A 16,142-nucleotide genomic window follows, 5' to 3' on the forward strand; every position below is an offset into this window, starting at 1 on the left:
TGTGTGTGTGTGTGTGTGTGTGTGTGTGTGTGTGTGTGTGTGTGTGTGTGTGTGTGTGTGTGTATCTAGGTATTTTGCTTGTAATCATCTGATGACAGTAGTGCCAAGGTAACAAGTTGTTATATAACCAATTGGATTGCATACATTAGATGCAATTGAAATATTACTAATTCACTTTGTCATAATTTTAATATATAAATAAACAGCTGTTATAGTTAATCTGCAACGAAGTAGTGTTTGTTATTTTCCTATTTGCTTATAATCTTACTTATGCTGTTTGTAATTTCTACCTATCTATCTATAGATACATGATTATAAGTATATATATATATATATATGCATAATTATATAAATATTCACACACGCATATATATATATATACACACACACACACACACACATCCACACTGGTCACAGCATGTATATCTGTATATAAATACATATATATAAAACAATATTTATATATAAAAATGTATATAATTATCTCTATATCTGTGTTTTTTAAGCAACATGCATGTATGTGTAGAATTACATGTGTACACACACACATAATTTTGTATATATATATATATATACACACACACACACATATAGTTGTCCCTAATAGAAAGAAATACAAAATGCTAGAACATGTTCTCTAGTGTTCAAAATAAGGTGAAGTTTAAAATTTAAAAAAATGTCTTAACCTAGCTGTTATCGACTGGAAGCTATAGATATACATAAGAAGCAGTAACGTTTTACATTTATGGCCCCTAAAATTTAAATACCAAATTACTTAACATATAGGGACATTACCTTGAATGTCAGTTTCCACCTGACACACCAGACTGAATGCCAGTTTCCCCTCAACGTAGTTGACTGAATGCCAAACTCTTTTTTTTTTCTTATATATTAACATCAACGGCTGTTTGACCTGCCTGATTGGATGGCATCTGTCACTCGACCTGCCTGTTTGGATGGCATCTGTCACTCGACCTGCTTGATTGGATGGCATCTGTGGCAGCTCGACCTGCCTGATTGGATGGCATCTGTTATTTGACATGCTTGGTTGGACGCCAGCTGCAGCCACTCAATTTTCCTGACAAGATGCCAGTTGCAACCACTCAACTCACACCAGAGAATGTGTGGTTGCTTTATGCACCTAATTGAATAACAGTGGCCTTTTAACCCACCACGAAAGATACCGGCATGTGCCCAGCTCACCTGACTGGAAGGTAGCAGCTGCTCAGCTCATCTGATTGGAAGCTGTGGCCACGTGACCCACCTAAACTTAACGTTGGTGGCCAACTTGATCCATCTGAATGAATGCTGGCAACCTCTCAGCTCTTCTGATCGAATGCTTGACACTTTACTTTGTAATATTATGAGATATGAGAGAAACTCAGGGTTTTTTACTATAAAGATGATATATCAACATAGCAGTCAAACCTGTAGAATTCCATTGTAAGCTATTGCTTTGCTGATGATGGTTTTTTTTTTTTTTTTTTTTTTTTTTTGGAAACTATGAAATTGGATTGTGATGTTCACAGATTATAAAATACCGGTGGCAAGCTTTCCTTGCAGAAGGATACTAGAGGTGATTGGTTGAGGCCTTCTTATCTGGCGTTCCACTTCTTGATGGGTCACAAGCTGTAATACATTATTGCTACATGCTAAATAAGTTGAGCTGGTACCCTAAGGGAACATGAAGCATATTTCCATGAATACTGACCCCATCAGAGAATATAATTAATGGAAATTGACATAATAAATTATAGGTTTGATTAAAAGAATTAAAAATGAAAATAAAAAGCAAAACCACAACCAGTCATTTTCTCCAAAATTAGCTGACAGAGGAGTTTATGATGGAGGAAACAATCTTAATTTCCTAATTTTTGAATCCTCATCATTCTTAGTTTCATACAGGTTTTATCATCATCATTATCATCATCATCATCATCTGGTTGCTGATGAATCTAATAAAAAAAATAATTATGATATAAAGTTTAAATAAATAAAATCGATTGTTGGACTGATGAACATATTACCAAAATGAAGAACTCTTCCCTATCATGTTAATCTTTTGTTCGGTTCTTTTGTCATAAAAAGGCTGTTGCAACTTGGTATGCAAGGCTTGTAATAAAGACAACAGCCAGACTAGTGGGGGTGGAGTGGCGATGTCAATGTCATCTGGAGGGTTAAGATTTTGACCAAGGAGACACTTGAGTTAGTTGACCAGTTCTGTTTCACAACGTTAACTTTTCAGTGTGAGTACTGCTTGTTTCAAATTGAGATGAGCAGAGAAGGTTTGATGTTAGAAATTATGACCAAGCTGTTTGGATAAATTGCTATGAGGAAGACATGTTGGACAGGTTTGAAAGCACATCCCCCAAAATTGTGCTCATGCATAGTGCGACCATGAAGACAGTGATGGCTTAATTGAAATCATTGAAATCCACTTCCAACAAAGTAGCCATCTTTACTGCCATAGTCACAACTGTTAGATGGCTTCTTGAAATGAATGACATTAGGATACCTGTGAAGAAGATGGTGGTAAACATGAGGTTTGTTGTACATGCAACTGATGGTGATAACCAGATTTCTACAGCACCACCCCTCCACCAGTTACAGATATTGCTACAATAAAGAACATACCATCCTCTACTTCAAGCTCTCTCTCCAGAAAATTTTTTTTAAAAATATTTTTGTTTTGTTTTGTTTGTTTGTTTGTTTGTTTGTTCAATGAAGGTTGATAACAGTCTATTAGTTGTACTAAAGGTAGCACTGGGTGGTTGATGTAGGATGTTCCTACAAGGTATTATAACACATTATCATCACAGTTGATGTCCCACTTGCATACAAATACATACACATGCACACTAATGTGTAGAGTGAGCCAATGAATGATTGACTGATCTGGTGGATGATGAGAGTGGAAGTGGTCTGAAAGTGACCAGTCCTGCCAGATGTCTGTAAAAGTGGTAGCTGTTGCACTGCAGTTTCAGGACTAACAGGCTCTTTTAGCATTCACTTGCTAATCTCTGGGAAAGGTGGTCATCAGGTAAACAGAGAAGAAGTTCGAATAACCTCCCACATCTCTGGCAATACGGTGTCCTCCACCGGCCTCCATCAGGGGGGGATGCAGACCATGGTGCTGCAGAAGGACAATGATGCTGATACTGGAAATGATGCTGATGAGTCCAATCAGATCTTGCATGTCCACCTAAAAGGGAAAATTCACTGAAAGAAAAAGAAAAAAAAAAAGAGTGAGTGAATTTACAATAACAGCAAAAATAAAGTTTTGATTCTTCCACCCCATTAGATTTACCCGCTGATGATATATTAAATATTAATATTCTTGTGATAAGGATTCACTGATATTCAAATCCATTAAATGATGAAAACAGCACTGACTGGAAGTCTTAATTTTTTTTTTTCTTGAATGATAAGGACACCATACAATATTTACATGCTTATTTATAAGTCTTGGATATATATTGAAGCCAAATGGAATGTGAATCAGTCACTATGTAACTGCTAAATCATCCACTAATTGAAAAAACAGTGGAACATAAAAAAATAGTTATGTCCATTACTGCATTACATATAAGTAAAGTGACACTAATGAAGGTACGATCGTTAGGTTGTGAGTTCAATTCTCGGACTGGGCTGCGTGTTGTGTTCTTGAGCAAGACACCTTATTTCACGTTGCTCCAGTTCACTTAGCTGTAGAAATGAGTTGTGACGTCACTGGTGCCAAGCTGTATTGGCTTTTGCTTTTGCCCCTGGGTAACATTGGTGGTGTGAAGAGGGGAGGCTGGTATGCATGGGTGACTGCTTGTCTTCCATAAACAACCTTGCCTGAACTTGTGCCTCGGAGGGTAACTTTCTAGGTGCAATGCCATGGGCATTCATGACCGAAGGGGGTCACCCCAAGCAGGCACCACCAATAGTTTCACTATCCATTACTAAAAAATTATTATTTTTGGTCAACATTACTTCTAAAATACACACCTAATATTAAAGACAATATTACACGTTATCAGTAAAATTCAACAATGAACACACAAATGGAATGAAAATTTCACACAATGGACTTTTTAACAACCATAAAAATTATGTTATTAGTGAAAGTATAAAAAGTTTAGTAGTGAACTTGCAGGATTATTAAAAGTTCTTAGTATCAATATGGTTTTCATTTTACAAATCTGCATGATTCTAAGTTTCACATATACATGCATTGTAATCATAAGATATGTTTGCTTAGGCTAGATAACACTAGCAGCAAAAATAATATAATTATAATTACATTAGAAATAGAAAAAAACTCTGGAAAAATTTACTTTTAACATGCACTAAACATATTCCTTGAATGTTATAATTTCTACTTTTCATTAAAAAGCTCATAATGATCGTCTAAAAAGCTCCTAATGATAGTCTAGAATTTTCTGATTGATTTAAACATGTGACATAGATGAAATGGCATACACAAAAGAATTAGGAGAAATATATATATATATATATATAAATGAAGACATTTTCTATACATATATTAACAAAAAGTATTAATATAATGAGGGCAAATAAGCATCCATGAGGTAATAGAAAATTTTAAATGATATAAATGAGGATCAACAAAGTATTCTTGTCAGTAATAAGTGTAAAAGATGAAAATAGATGCAAGAGAAAACTGATGAAAACAGACACAAAAGTTGCAATGACATACAAATAGAAACTTATTACAATTTATAAATGATAGAGAATCTACTAATTCAAATGATTAAACATCCTAAATGAAGAGGAAAGACAGGTGGATGGGTGGGGTTTACTGTAGTGAGTAGCTGCCCATCAAAACAATTTATATGGTTTACGATATAAATGCAAATGGTTGTTTTAATATTTGTCATGAGTAACCTAATATTTGCTGTAAGAATTCCAACCATCAATGAAAAGAAAATTCTCAAAAAACCTGATATGAAGATATAACACAGAAAGAAGAAATACCACACCATACACTTGGAAACAGATGTTACACTTTTTCCCCTTCTTTATTCCCAAAATACAAATTTTGATTGAACATAATCCACTAAAATAGCATTTACAGGCAGATAATCCTAGTTTGCAAAAAAGAATTTCAAGACCTATAATGGGTGTCAGAATGGAAAAGCAATTTCGCAGAAATCCTCAATGTTATTTTCTTTAACCAACAGATTGGGACTAATGTTGCTGTATTAGTCCATTAGCCCCAGTTTGAGTACTAGTATAGTTAGTAGTTACACAATACAGATATTTTAAAATGTAACATTGAGAAGTCGGTTCAGTGTAACCAGGTATGAAAAAAATTTAAAATATTTATTCTATACAAATAACTTTATTTTTTTATAGTGATAGCCTATTAATTACAATTTTGTAACAAAAGCAGATAGGTAAAGCAAGGGATCAACTAAAGTTAACACTTGTGAACAATAAATATATTTATTAAAATGAAAATTAGAGGAAGTTGCTGGCCCTAACACTATAACTACATGCTTCATGTAATTTATTTTAAACTTGTTTCGCAGCCACATAGTTCTGGGTTCAGTTCCTCTGCATGGCACCTTGGGCAAGTGTCTTCAACTATAGATTTGGGCTGACCAAAGCCGTGTGAGTGGATTTGGTAGATGGAAACTGAAAGAAACCTGTTGTCTATCTATCTATCCATCTATCTATGTATGTCTTTGTTTGATTACGTCCTAATAACTTAGCAGTTCAGCAAAAGATACTGATAGAATAAGTACCAGGCTTAAAAAGGGAAAAGTACTGGGGTCAGTTCATTTGACTAAAATCTCTCCAACATGGCCACAGTCTAATGACTGAAACAAGTAAAAAATAAAAGATATACTTAAGGAGAAAGACAAACATCACAGTAACTACCTTTACCCCACAATATTCTTTGATCTCTTACATATGGTTCCTACCTTATGAATATCAATGTTTGTTTATCTATTTTAGTAACACACTTTTTTATTGAAATAGAATGAATCAACATCAGTGAGAAGAAGGACGAAGTTGATCCTAGCAGGGTTGAAAACCAGAAAGTAAGTGAAATGAAATAAATATGGAAAGACATAATTTAAACACACTATTGCTTCTGTCTCTCAACTACCTTTGAGCCACTTATATATTAAAACAAAAAAAGAAGTTATATTCACATGCTGTGAGGCAAAATATATGATACCTAAGACAAAGCCTGCTATCAAAACATTAAGGTTTTTTTTTACCTTCATGATATTCCAACATCACGTTTTTTTTACTGAGTTAAATCCTGCTAATGAAAACTATCACAATTTTTCTCTAATTCTAGTGATTATTTTTATGCATCTATTATTTAATCCTGCAAATTTTCTTCTCATTTCCTGTAAAAGAATCTGCCATAATGTATCTTTGTTATTTGCCTCCAGGTTTTCACTAGCATCTGTAGATTAAGTTCTTTTGCTTTGTCTCCTGAGAAAGATGTTGATAATTGTATAATAAAATTGCTTGTTAATTCTCATCTTTTCTGGAAAATATATAAGCACTTATCATCTAAGCAAACAGTTAAGCCATTTCAGCAATGTTCTTTGTGTAATGGATCTCTCTTCTTCTTTTAGTTTTTGCATCTACATTACAGTATACTTTCTTCTATGTTAACACAAAGCTTATTTGCTTTAACACATAGTGATCATATAACTGCAACTGCAATTCTCATATCAAGCTTATTTTTAAGGCAAAAAGAAATTTTACAAAATCATAATGAAAATACAATTCCTTTATGTTCAGTTATTATTTGTTTCTATTTTAGTACTTCATGATAGAAGTTCTAAGGAGTTATCTTCCTTCTTAAGACAGAAAACCCCACTTGATTGTGCAATTAATAGCTACATTATAGCTGTCAATAACAATATAGAAGTGTGCCAGAAATCTATATTCACATATATATATTCCCTCACTCTATGTATTACCTAACCTCTACACAGCTACCATAGTAATGGAGTGGAATATATTTAGATTTCTATCATTGTCTACAGTGATATACTCTTTCTCAGTTTGTTGCCGAATGAGTGAAGCTGGCTTGAAATGAAAGAAGCCCAAAGTTGATACAACTGATGTTACAGTGAAAAGGCAGTCATCTGAAAACTGCTAAGAGGGACATCCATTAAGAAACAGACTCTTTTACTGATAGATTTCCTTTAGGAACTAATAAATAATTTTATGTAAATTGTGTATACATAAATCTTCACAAAGTGAGCACATATGTGCACAGGCAGCTATATGTACATGCCCAAAAGTGTGTGCAGCCTTGCAGGTACACTAACGAGAAGAGAAGTAATATGTTTGCTATTAGTCGTTATTAGTAGCATGGATCAAGAAATACACCAGAAATCAGCCTAACCTGAATGTTAACTTGTCCTGGATAGTTGGATGAAGGATTTGTCCCGCCGGGATACTGACACCGATGACGATGGTGGAGCTATAAGGGAACAGAAAATAAGCAGAATATTTACAAGAACTGTGAGACGTTTCTAATCAAACAATACAGCCATTAATTACACAAAGAAATGGCCAAGCGACAAATTCTGATGAAATAATAACTCATTTCCTGTCCAGCGTAAGAGCTGTTAGCAGCTCAAATAATTTATGAGAAGTTATGATGAATGGTTGTTATACAGCTGTCCAGGTAAATGTAAAGTGGGGCATGATAAAGAATTAAGCAAGTTTATGTAATTCAGTAACGAGGAAGCAGTAGTAATTTGTAATGTTAGTTTTTTTTCCATGCAAATTAATTAATCTGGTTTATTCAAGGGAATTTCAGAAGAAGTATACCCTTCCCTATTACATGACACTCTAGGCTACAATGAACACAAGAAATATTTCAACAAAGACTGATATCGTAGAAATATATCTCACATATGTAAGAGAGAAACTAGAAAATAGAAATATAATTCACAGACAAAGTATTTATAGCTATAAAAGCATGACATACACAAAGAAAAGCCCCTTTCTATAGGACATTACCTACTACTTGAGGGAAACACTAATAGCAGATTGCCAATATCCTATAACATAGGAATATTATTTCTTAGAAGTGAGTGACACCAAAACAGGTTGTAACATAATAATCTTAAACAAAGAGAAAAATGAAAAACTATGAAACATCAATAAGAAGTCAAACAGTCAAGTAATTTATATTATAAAAGAGCAAGTACATGTCTGTAACTATTTGACAATCTCTGAATCAAAGGGACCGTTTTAAATGTATGTAGCAGGATAACAAAAAAGAAGAAAAAACTCCAAAATTCTGTAACAAATATGCCAATGATTTAGTTCTTTGTTGTAGATGTATAGTCATCTGTTGACTGGAAGAGAGATTGATATGGAATGCTAAGTAGTTGTCCAAATTGAAAGAAATGATGTAATGAATTACAAGACTTTCACAAAATGACTGATGTAATTTCAAACCTGACATATAACAGTCATCTTATAAATACCTGATGTATAGCAGTTGTCTTATAAAAACCTGACATATAGCAGTTGTCTTATAAATACAAGGCTGCCTCAATGTCTCTGTGACAGGATAGTCATCCAACACAGTGGCGATCAATAACCAAACAACATTAATACATTATGCTTAAACTACTGTATCTATTAGTGATTAAAAAAAAAAAAAGAAAAATTGTGGTTTACAGATTAATTAATGTAATATCATTAGTTCTTAATAGCAAGCTTTGTTTCATAAAGACTATCAGAGGTAGATAAAGTCTTTAATTCCAATTCTAATATCATTTTCAAGTTAACAAATTAAGAAAGGAAAGAAAAAAAAAACACCATTTCAGAGTTAAAAAGAATCCCTTCCAAAATACAAAGGGTAAAATTTGATGAAAATGTGATGTTATGTTGTTATTTCAGTCAGATTAAAAAAAAAAAAAAAATACATTAGATAATTCAAAATGCTTCAGTAGTAAGTATGAGGGTTGATTCATTCGATAAAGATTCTTTAAGGCGGTGCCCCAGTATGGTTGCAGTCTAATGACTGAAACAAGTAAAAGAAAAAGAAAGATTACTCATCTTACATTCTAGAAATAATAATTTAGATAAAATAAAAGAACTAATGTAAATTTTGTAAATCATTCTCTGACATGTACAGAGGCACACACAACTTTGATAACCTTTCCAATTAGAAATTCTTTGTTCTTTTTTATGGATTCATGAAATCACTTAAATGTGGATTTATTATTTTGTGGTTAGCTAGATTAAGGAGACAAGTAATGCAACAAGGAAAGTCATAACATATGCTAAGGGCATGTCCACTGAAAACAATTCAACTTTTACAATTCTCAATTGTATCCGATTTGATTTCCTTTTCCAAAACACAATAATTTCTAGAAAAATAAAAGCATCAGTAGAATCTATCCATCCCCCAACCCAAAATAAAAGCAACACACAAGATAGTTTCTTGTGTTGTACTTCTTTTAATTGCAATAAATCTCTCTTTTAACTAGCAGTAACCACCATCTCATATGGCTAGTTATGTTTCTCTAAACAATGGTTACAATTTTTCTTCCAGCTATATGAACAGTAAATTAGCATTAAACTATGAATACAATATATCTCATATATTTAAAACTAAATTGTGATATAAGAAATATAATAAAATGTTGATTACAAAGTCAAATCAGAAACAGCTTAAAAAATATCTTGGTAAGGAAACCTTTAGTATAGATTTTAAACAACAATATTTAATGCCCTATAATCATATATATATATGAATATATATATATTAGTAGATTCCATGCAAACCATTTCTGTTAAATACACATCCATAAGTAACAATTTCAATATAAATGACTTCATTTTACGAACTGAGTTAATAATAACTAAGAAAGCAAAAACTACCTAAGTTCTATTTCACAAAGAAAAATCCAAGAGCAAACGATTCCTCAAGTTTGCATTAATTTCCACACTCAAACACAAACTGAAAATAACAGCTAATGAATCAAGGCAAAACTGAACCAATTTAATCTGTCATCAATTTTCAAGATTTTATATCCCAAATAATCTCCAATTAATATCAATTGGGGATAAAATTAGTCAGATGTGGTATGTAAAGCATCTGAAGAAACTCCTTTTTGAACAATACATAACTTAACATTGACTTTTCACTGAAAATATGTTTTACTAAATTTGGCAGTACTTCATACCAGCACTTCCATTACTAGCAATCTAATTAAACTTGGTTATCATTTTCTGAAGATTAGATGAGTTGGTTTGATAAGTGTCTTTATTTGTTCTGTCAATTTTGGTCTGAAGCAGGCTTAAGTAAAACATTTTAAATGAACTTTTCATAATTAATTTAAGGTAAATTAGAAACTAGTCTGAGGCCATTTTCCCTATCATTGAAGACATTATTCTAATAGTACCCAGATATATTTGCCAACAGATTACGACACATTGCTGACAGTGTTTGTATATTATTCAGTAAATGAAGACATTCCTCTAGCAGTGACTTACATTAATTATATTTAAGAATAAAACCATCAAATACCAATAACACATAGGTTGTATAAAAATCAGTCTGAATTTAAAAGAAAATCAGTTCAATAGGTAATTAAGGCGAATCTTTAAGTTTTATTAATCTTTCACAATATTAATTGAAGCTTTGCAATATTCTTTTATGATATTGAGAATAAAACAAATACAAAATAAAAAAAGATAATAATAATAATAATAATAAAAAATGTTTTTTTAATGGCAAGAAGCATGCAGATTGCATGCAAAAAGCTTGGCAGTGGGATGGGAATGAAAGTCAAGAGTGTACAAGAGTTGTACTGGAGGTGAATTAGTGAGAGAATTGGAAGAAAATGCATCAACGAAGCCACCACTGATAATGAATACATTGAGTCGAAGTAATGTGAGTGGTAATCAAGTCAAACAACATTAACATGAATGCCAAGAAATTATGTCCCTCTTTCCATAGTGTTCAATCAATGATCTGATCAGCTGACAAATTATTAAAAGATAATCCTCTCTGGATCATTGCAATTGTCAGCCATCCTCAAGCCAGAAGAGTAGATGGATTGAAAGTATGGCTATAACTACCAACAAAAAGTCAAACCATTGTAGAAACCAGAAAGTGACCCTGGCCATATACAGCTAGATAATAACCCACTTTTCTGCCCAATAGGTGAGAAGCATGCATTCTCATAGTTAGTTGGGGGCTATCTTTTGGTGTTGTTTCTTTGCAGCACATTAAATGGAAAGAGAGAAAGAGGGAAATATTAGAGAATGAAGAGATGGCAAAAACCTGTAAGATTTTTCCAGATTTTCTTCAGAGGGATTCGATCTTTGGGACATATATCATCGACGAAACAAACCGTTATGTGGAACAAAACCTCGTGGACGGATCCTTTCTCTTTCAGTGGACCATGCTGAAAAAATTGGAAGGCAGTCAGTTGCATTTCGGTTGTTGAGGCACAGCAGCAATTTGCTTTTGCCTTTCATATCATGGAAAGCAAGGAAGGTCCTGGGATATTTAGTTCCAGGACACTCAACTGCCTAACTTGCAAAGATGAAAACAAGTTCTACAAGGCTACTCTTTCCACTTTCAACTTGGCAATAAAGCTAGACTCTTTTCCAGAACATAAGACTGGCAGTATACTGTCATTCAGTTTAATGAAATCCTTTATGTTATTAAAATTTATTTTAACACACTCAAAGACCTGGTACAGTCCTTTTTCGGATGTTAATACACACCATATTAAGCTTCAAAGCAGCAAATTATTATTTCTACTAAAATTGTTTAATACTTTATTTATTGCCATCTCTACAGCTCAGTAGTGATCTCAATGGAATTAGTATTAAAGGGTTAGCAAATAATTTTTTTAATCAGTGCCAAACATAAGTATTTTTTGGCAAAAGATATTTTGAAGGTGCACAACATAATACATTTTATATTTTTTAAACAATTTCATTTAACACACAACTTTCAGATTAATATGTAGCTTCTTTTGAGTATATAACACAATCATTGGAACTAATTCCTAAGCATTGATTTAGATTTATGGCTCTTATGTGCATTGTTGCACGTTTCTGTTGAAAGGAGAATAGCTAAAGTTGGTCAAGATAGCAATGATTTTTTTTTTCTTTTGCTGTTTTAATTGCTTTTATGCCAAAGCTGAATTATTTATATTGATTTGAAATCAAGAAACAAAATCATCAATAAAGCCAATGAAAATGACATGGGAGGACATACTTGATTGAAATTTTGAGAATTGAGTAGACAAATGAGAGCACATTGTTTAGAGTTTATACTAAAAAGTTTCAATTAGGCCTCAGACAAAATACTATTTTAATAAACCAAATGTTGTCTAAACACTTCCAATACTATTACATGATACAATTAAAAAAAAAAAAAAGACATTGTATTTCTGCTATGCAATCATGTAATAAGTAGAAGCAGATTTGGCAGCAAGATATTTAAAGAAAAAAAAATCAACAAAAAACAAAAACACACAAAGCAAACATTGTAAAGAGAACAATTTCAAAGTAAACAGATAAAAACACACACTAATGGGTAGCACAGTCTGTTTGGCATTGAGAAAGAATTAGAATGTATTGATAATTTATTTGTAAAAGTAAATCAGTGGCAAAATGCTCTCTATAAATTATGATTAAGAGTGGAATGTTGGATATGTTGGAACACACATTCAACTCAAAATTATAGCTTGGTGCTGGAGTAATTAAGAAAATCTTAAATATAAAACAGCTAAACATTCTAATAAGTATAATAAATAGCTTATTTTCCAAATTTTAAATTTATTTTTATCTTGACTTGCTAGTTAAAGTTATTTTAATATTAATTGGAGATTATTTTTAAGAAGAAAAAATATCTAAAATTTTAATGTGAAGCAATTGAAGAGGTTATCTTTAAAGTTAGCTAGTTTGTAAAATATGATTGGATTATCACTTATTCCTGTTTATTTTGTTTTAAGACAAGAATTATTTGTATAAACATCTCACTTTCATTTTATCAAAAAGAATAACATAAAAAAGACTACACTTATGATATTATATAGTTAAAAACTTACTCTGCTGTTACCCACCCTAATTGTATATAATCAAAATATATCACGAGTGTGCATAAATTCATGCAGCAGGCAAAATAAATGCTAGAAATACATTAACTATTAGAGAAAAGATAAAACAAAAGAAAATGATATCCAGTGGAGTGAAAAGGTTTTATCTGATGCGAATGCGTATTTCCTTTTCCTTAATGTGTTATTGATAGCATTCTTGTCATGAGATAAGAGTAAGAGAAAAGGTAATAAACATGCAACTGAAAGAAGATACTGGAAGATAATCTTTAATAATGAGCTAAACATATGTTCTTACAATAACATAGACCTGTTGTGAAGAAAGATTTATTCAGTTCAGATATCAATGTTAGTGGAAATAGAGGCGATCCTCTCACACTAGACCCTACTTATTAAATAATATTCACTTTAAGACAAATTCTACAGAATCTTTCTTTTTTTGTTATGATTTCATGTAATTTCTCAGATGATATATGGTGGTATACATTTATCAATCTTGGAAAATGAATCATCTTTTTCATCTATATTACAAAGAAAACCTTATTACTAGACACAGACAACTAATATAGTTATGAAGATATAGATCATAGCTGTGTTCGGTGATCAAACAATGTTGGCCAGCATCAAACAGCATGTAGCAACACACTGCTACAAAACCAGTTTCTGCACATAATCATTAATCAATTTTTTATATTAACATATCTCTCCTATCGCTATGTTCTGTTTTCCTTTTGTTTGTCACTCAATCAAATAGATTACGCTAATACAAATGTTTTGAAGTTAAATAAAACAAATACTCTTTCAGTATTCTAACATCATAATTGCTGGGTCTTCATGTTCAAAGTTTAAAACTTTACAATGGCATGACCCCCTTCAAATGAGATGTGACAAATATAAAAGTAATCAAAGTGTAAAATTTGACCAAACGTAGCACATAAAATTCTTTCAGATTGGACCAATGATTCCTTGTGACTTTGGGCAGGTGCCTTTTATTATAGCCTTAGATTGACTAATGGTTTGTAAGTGAAAATTTGGATAATGAAAACTGTAAGGAAGCTTGTTGCATGTTTGTGTATGTGTATGTACATCTGTTTGTCTCCTGATGTCTTTGCATAAACACTGCTTGGGAAGTGGTGGTGTTGTTTATGTCTCTCATAAGAAAGTGTCCCAATTGGCAGTTTGACATGCAAAGAACAGTGGAATAAAGCACCTCACTTGAAAACAAGCAAGGGTTGGCTTCAGAAGAAGCATCTGGCCCGCTTTAAGAAGTCTTGTTCAACACATGCAAGTATGAAAAAAAGGAGACATAAAAACAAAGATGATGTATATAATTCATGTCCTACTTAGTCATTTACCATCCTGATTTCAAGATTCCATCAGAATAGACACAATCTTTTGCCCTTTTTTACTTGGATAAAAATATGTACCTTCCACCTAACAAAAAGACCTCCAAACCTAAACTATATCATCAGTTGAATATGTGTTAGTTCCCAGTAGTTGACCTGCTAACTCTATGTTGCAACCCAAACAAAAATGAACAAAGGTTTTCAACAACAACAATTCAACTCACAGCTATTGTTAATCAATATCACTTCCTGCAGTCGCACAAAAATTATGTTCATTGACTCAAATGTACATAACACTATGTAGCAGACACGCAGGTATGCCTGTGTGGTTAATAAATTTGCTTCCTAACCACAGAGTCTTGGGTTCAGTACTACTGCATAGCACCTTGGGCAAGTACCTTCTACTATAGCCTTGGGCTGACAAAAGTCTTGTTAGTGGATTTCATAGATGGAAACAGAAAGAAGCCTGTCTGTCTGTCTCTCTCTCTCACACACACACACAAATGTGTAAGGGTGAGAATGTTTGTTTCCTTGACTTGACATCACGTGATTGTTGTAAATGAATGTTATTCATTTCCAATTCTCTATGAAAACATGTCTGGCCATGGGGAGATATAACTTTGTTTGGAAACAGGTAGAGATTAGTGATAGGAATGATATCTGGTCACAGAAAACCTGCTTCAATAAACTCTGACTGACCCATGCATGCATGGAGAAGTAGATAATAAAACAATGAAGATGATGACAAACAAGGCAGCAGTTTTTCTAAGAGACAATTTGCAGATTAATGTTTTCCTAAATGTGAAATATTTTCACCATTATAACAAGCGACAGAGAGAAAAATTAGAACTCCAAAGACATGAATTAATTTCTGTCTTTTAGAAAAGCCTTTTTGAAGGTTAATAGAATAAATAGCAGTTATGTAGTGTATACTGGAAAAAAAGAAACCCAAATCCCAGCTTGATCAAGACTGAAAATGACAATTTTATTTCTAGCTAGAAGTTATTATTATAAATTATAATCTACTGAATCTATTGAAGATAGAGAGAGAGAATAACTTCTTGAATGGAGAGAAATAAGTAGAGATGGAAGGGAGGAGTAATGAAAGTGAGAGTGAAAAAAAAAACTAAAAAGGAGCAGAGAAGAAGAGCATTACTATAACAACTAGTTCTATAAGGTGTTAATAATAATAATAATAATCTACTTTACGGCTTTGAACATGATACCAAAGCAAATAAAAATAGTTAATTATTATTGCAGTCTGAGTTCAAATAAGATACAATTAAGATCTAATATTTATAAAAAAAAAAAAAAATCTATATTATTTTAACTAACTTCTGCTGGTTGTGCAATGTTATTGAATTTGCCCCAATCAAGTTTTTAATGAGGCAAGTAGAGAAAAAAATGTTGCACATATAATATTAGAGAAATTATATGAATTACTGTAGCTAAACTTAGCTAAAGAATTATTAATTTCTTGACTGTTTGTTATATGAATGACTTTATTAGCCTGGAAGTATTCAATGTAATTATATATATTATTCACATATACAGAGAGAGGGGGAGAGAAAGAGAGAGAGAAAGAAAGTATGTGTAAATAAGTGAAAGAAGGTCATATGAACTGAAATGTAGCAGAAACATAAAACTCAAACCAAATAGTGGAAACTACATGTTTCAAATGAAAAAATAAAAAAAAAATTAAACAAAT

The 16,142-nt window shown here is 32.3% G+C and overlaps 1 protein-coding gene across 1 annotated transcript in view; it reads right to left on the minus strand.

Moving 5' to 3' along the window:
* Nucleotides 1-6: 6 nt before the first annotated feature.
* The window catches only part of LOC106873196 (dual specificity tyrosine-phosphorylation-regulated kinase 1A), a 95,704-nt gene continuing 79,568 nt past the window's right edge, over nt 7-16,142 (minus strand). The window contains exons 8-9 of the mRNA XM_052968029.1: nt 7,391-7,468; nt 7-3,219 (exon numbers count right to left, since the gene is read on the minus strand). Of these exons, the coding sequence (XP_052823989.1) occupies nt 7,398-7,468 (71 nt within the window). The 3' untranslated portion in view covers nt 7-3,219; nt 7,391-7,397. The remainder of the gene's footprint in view (nt 3,220-7,390; nt 7,469-16,142) is intronic.

The sequence above is a fragment of the Octopus bimaculoides genome, chromosome 5 (assembly GCF_001194135.2).
Source record: "Octopus bimaculoides isolate UCB-OBI-ISO-001 chromosome 5, ASM119413v2, whole genome shotgun sequence".
Classification (NCBI taxonomy): Eukaryota; Metazoa; Mollusca; class Cephalopoda; order Octopoda; family Octopodidae; genus Octopus; species Octopus bimaculoides.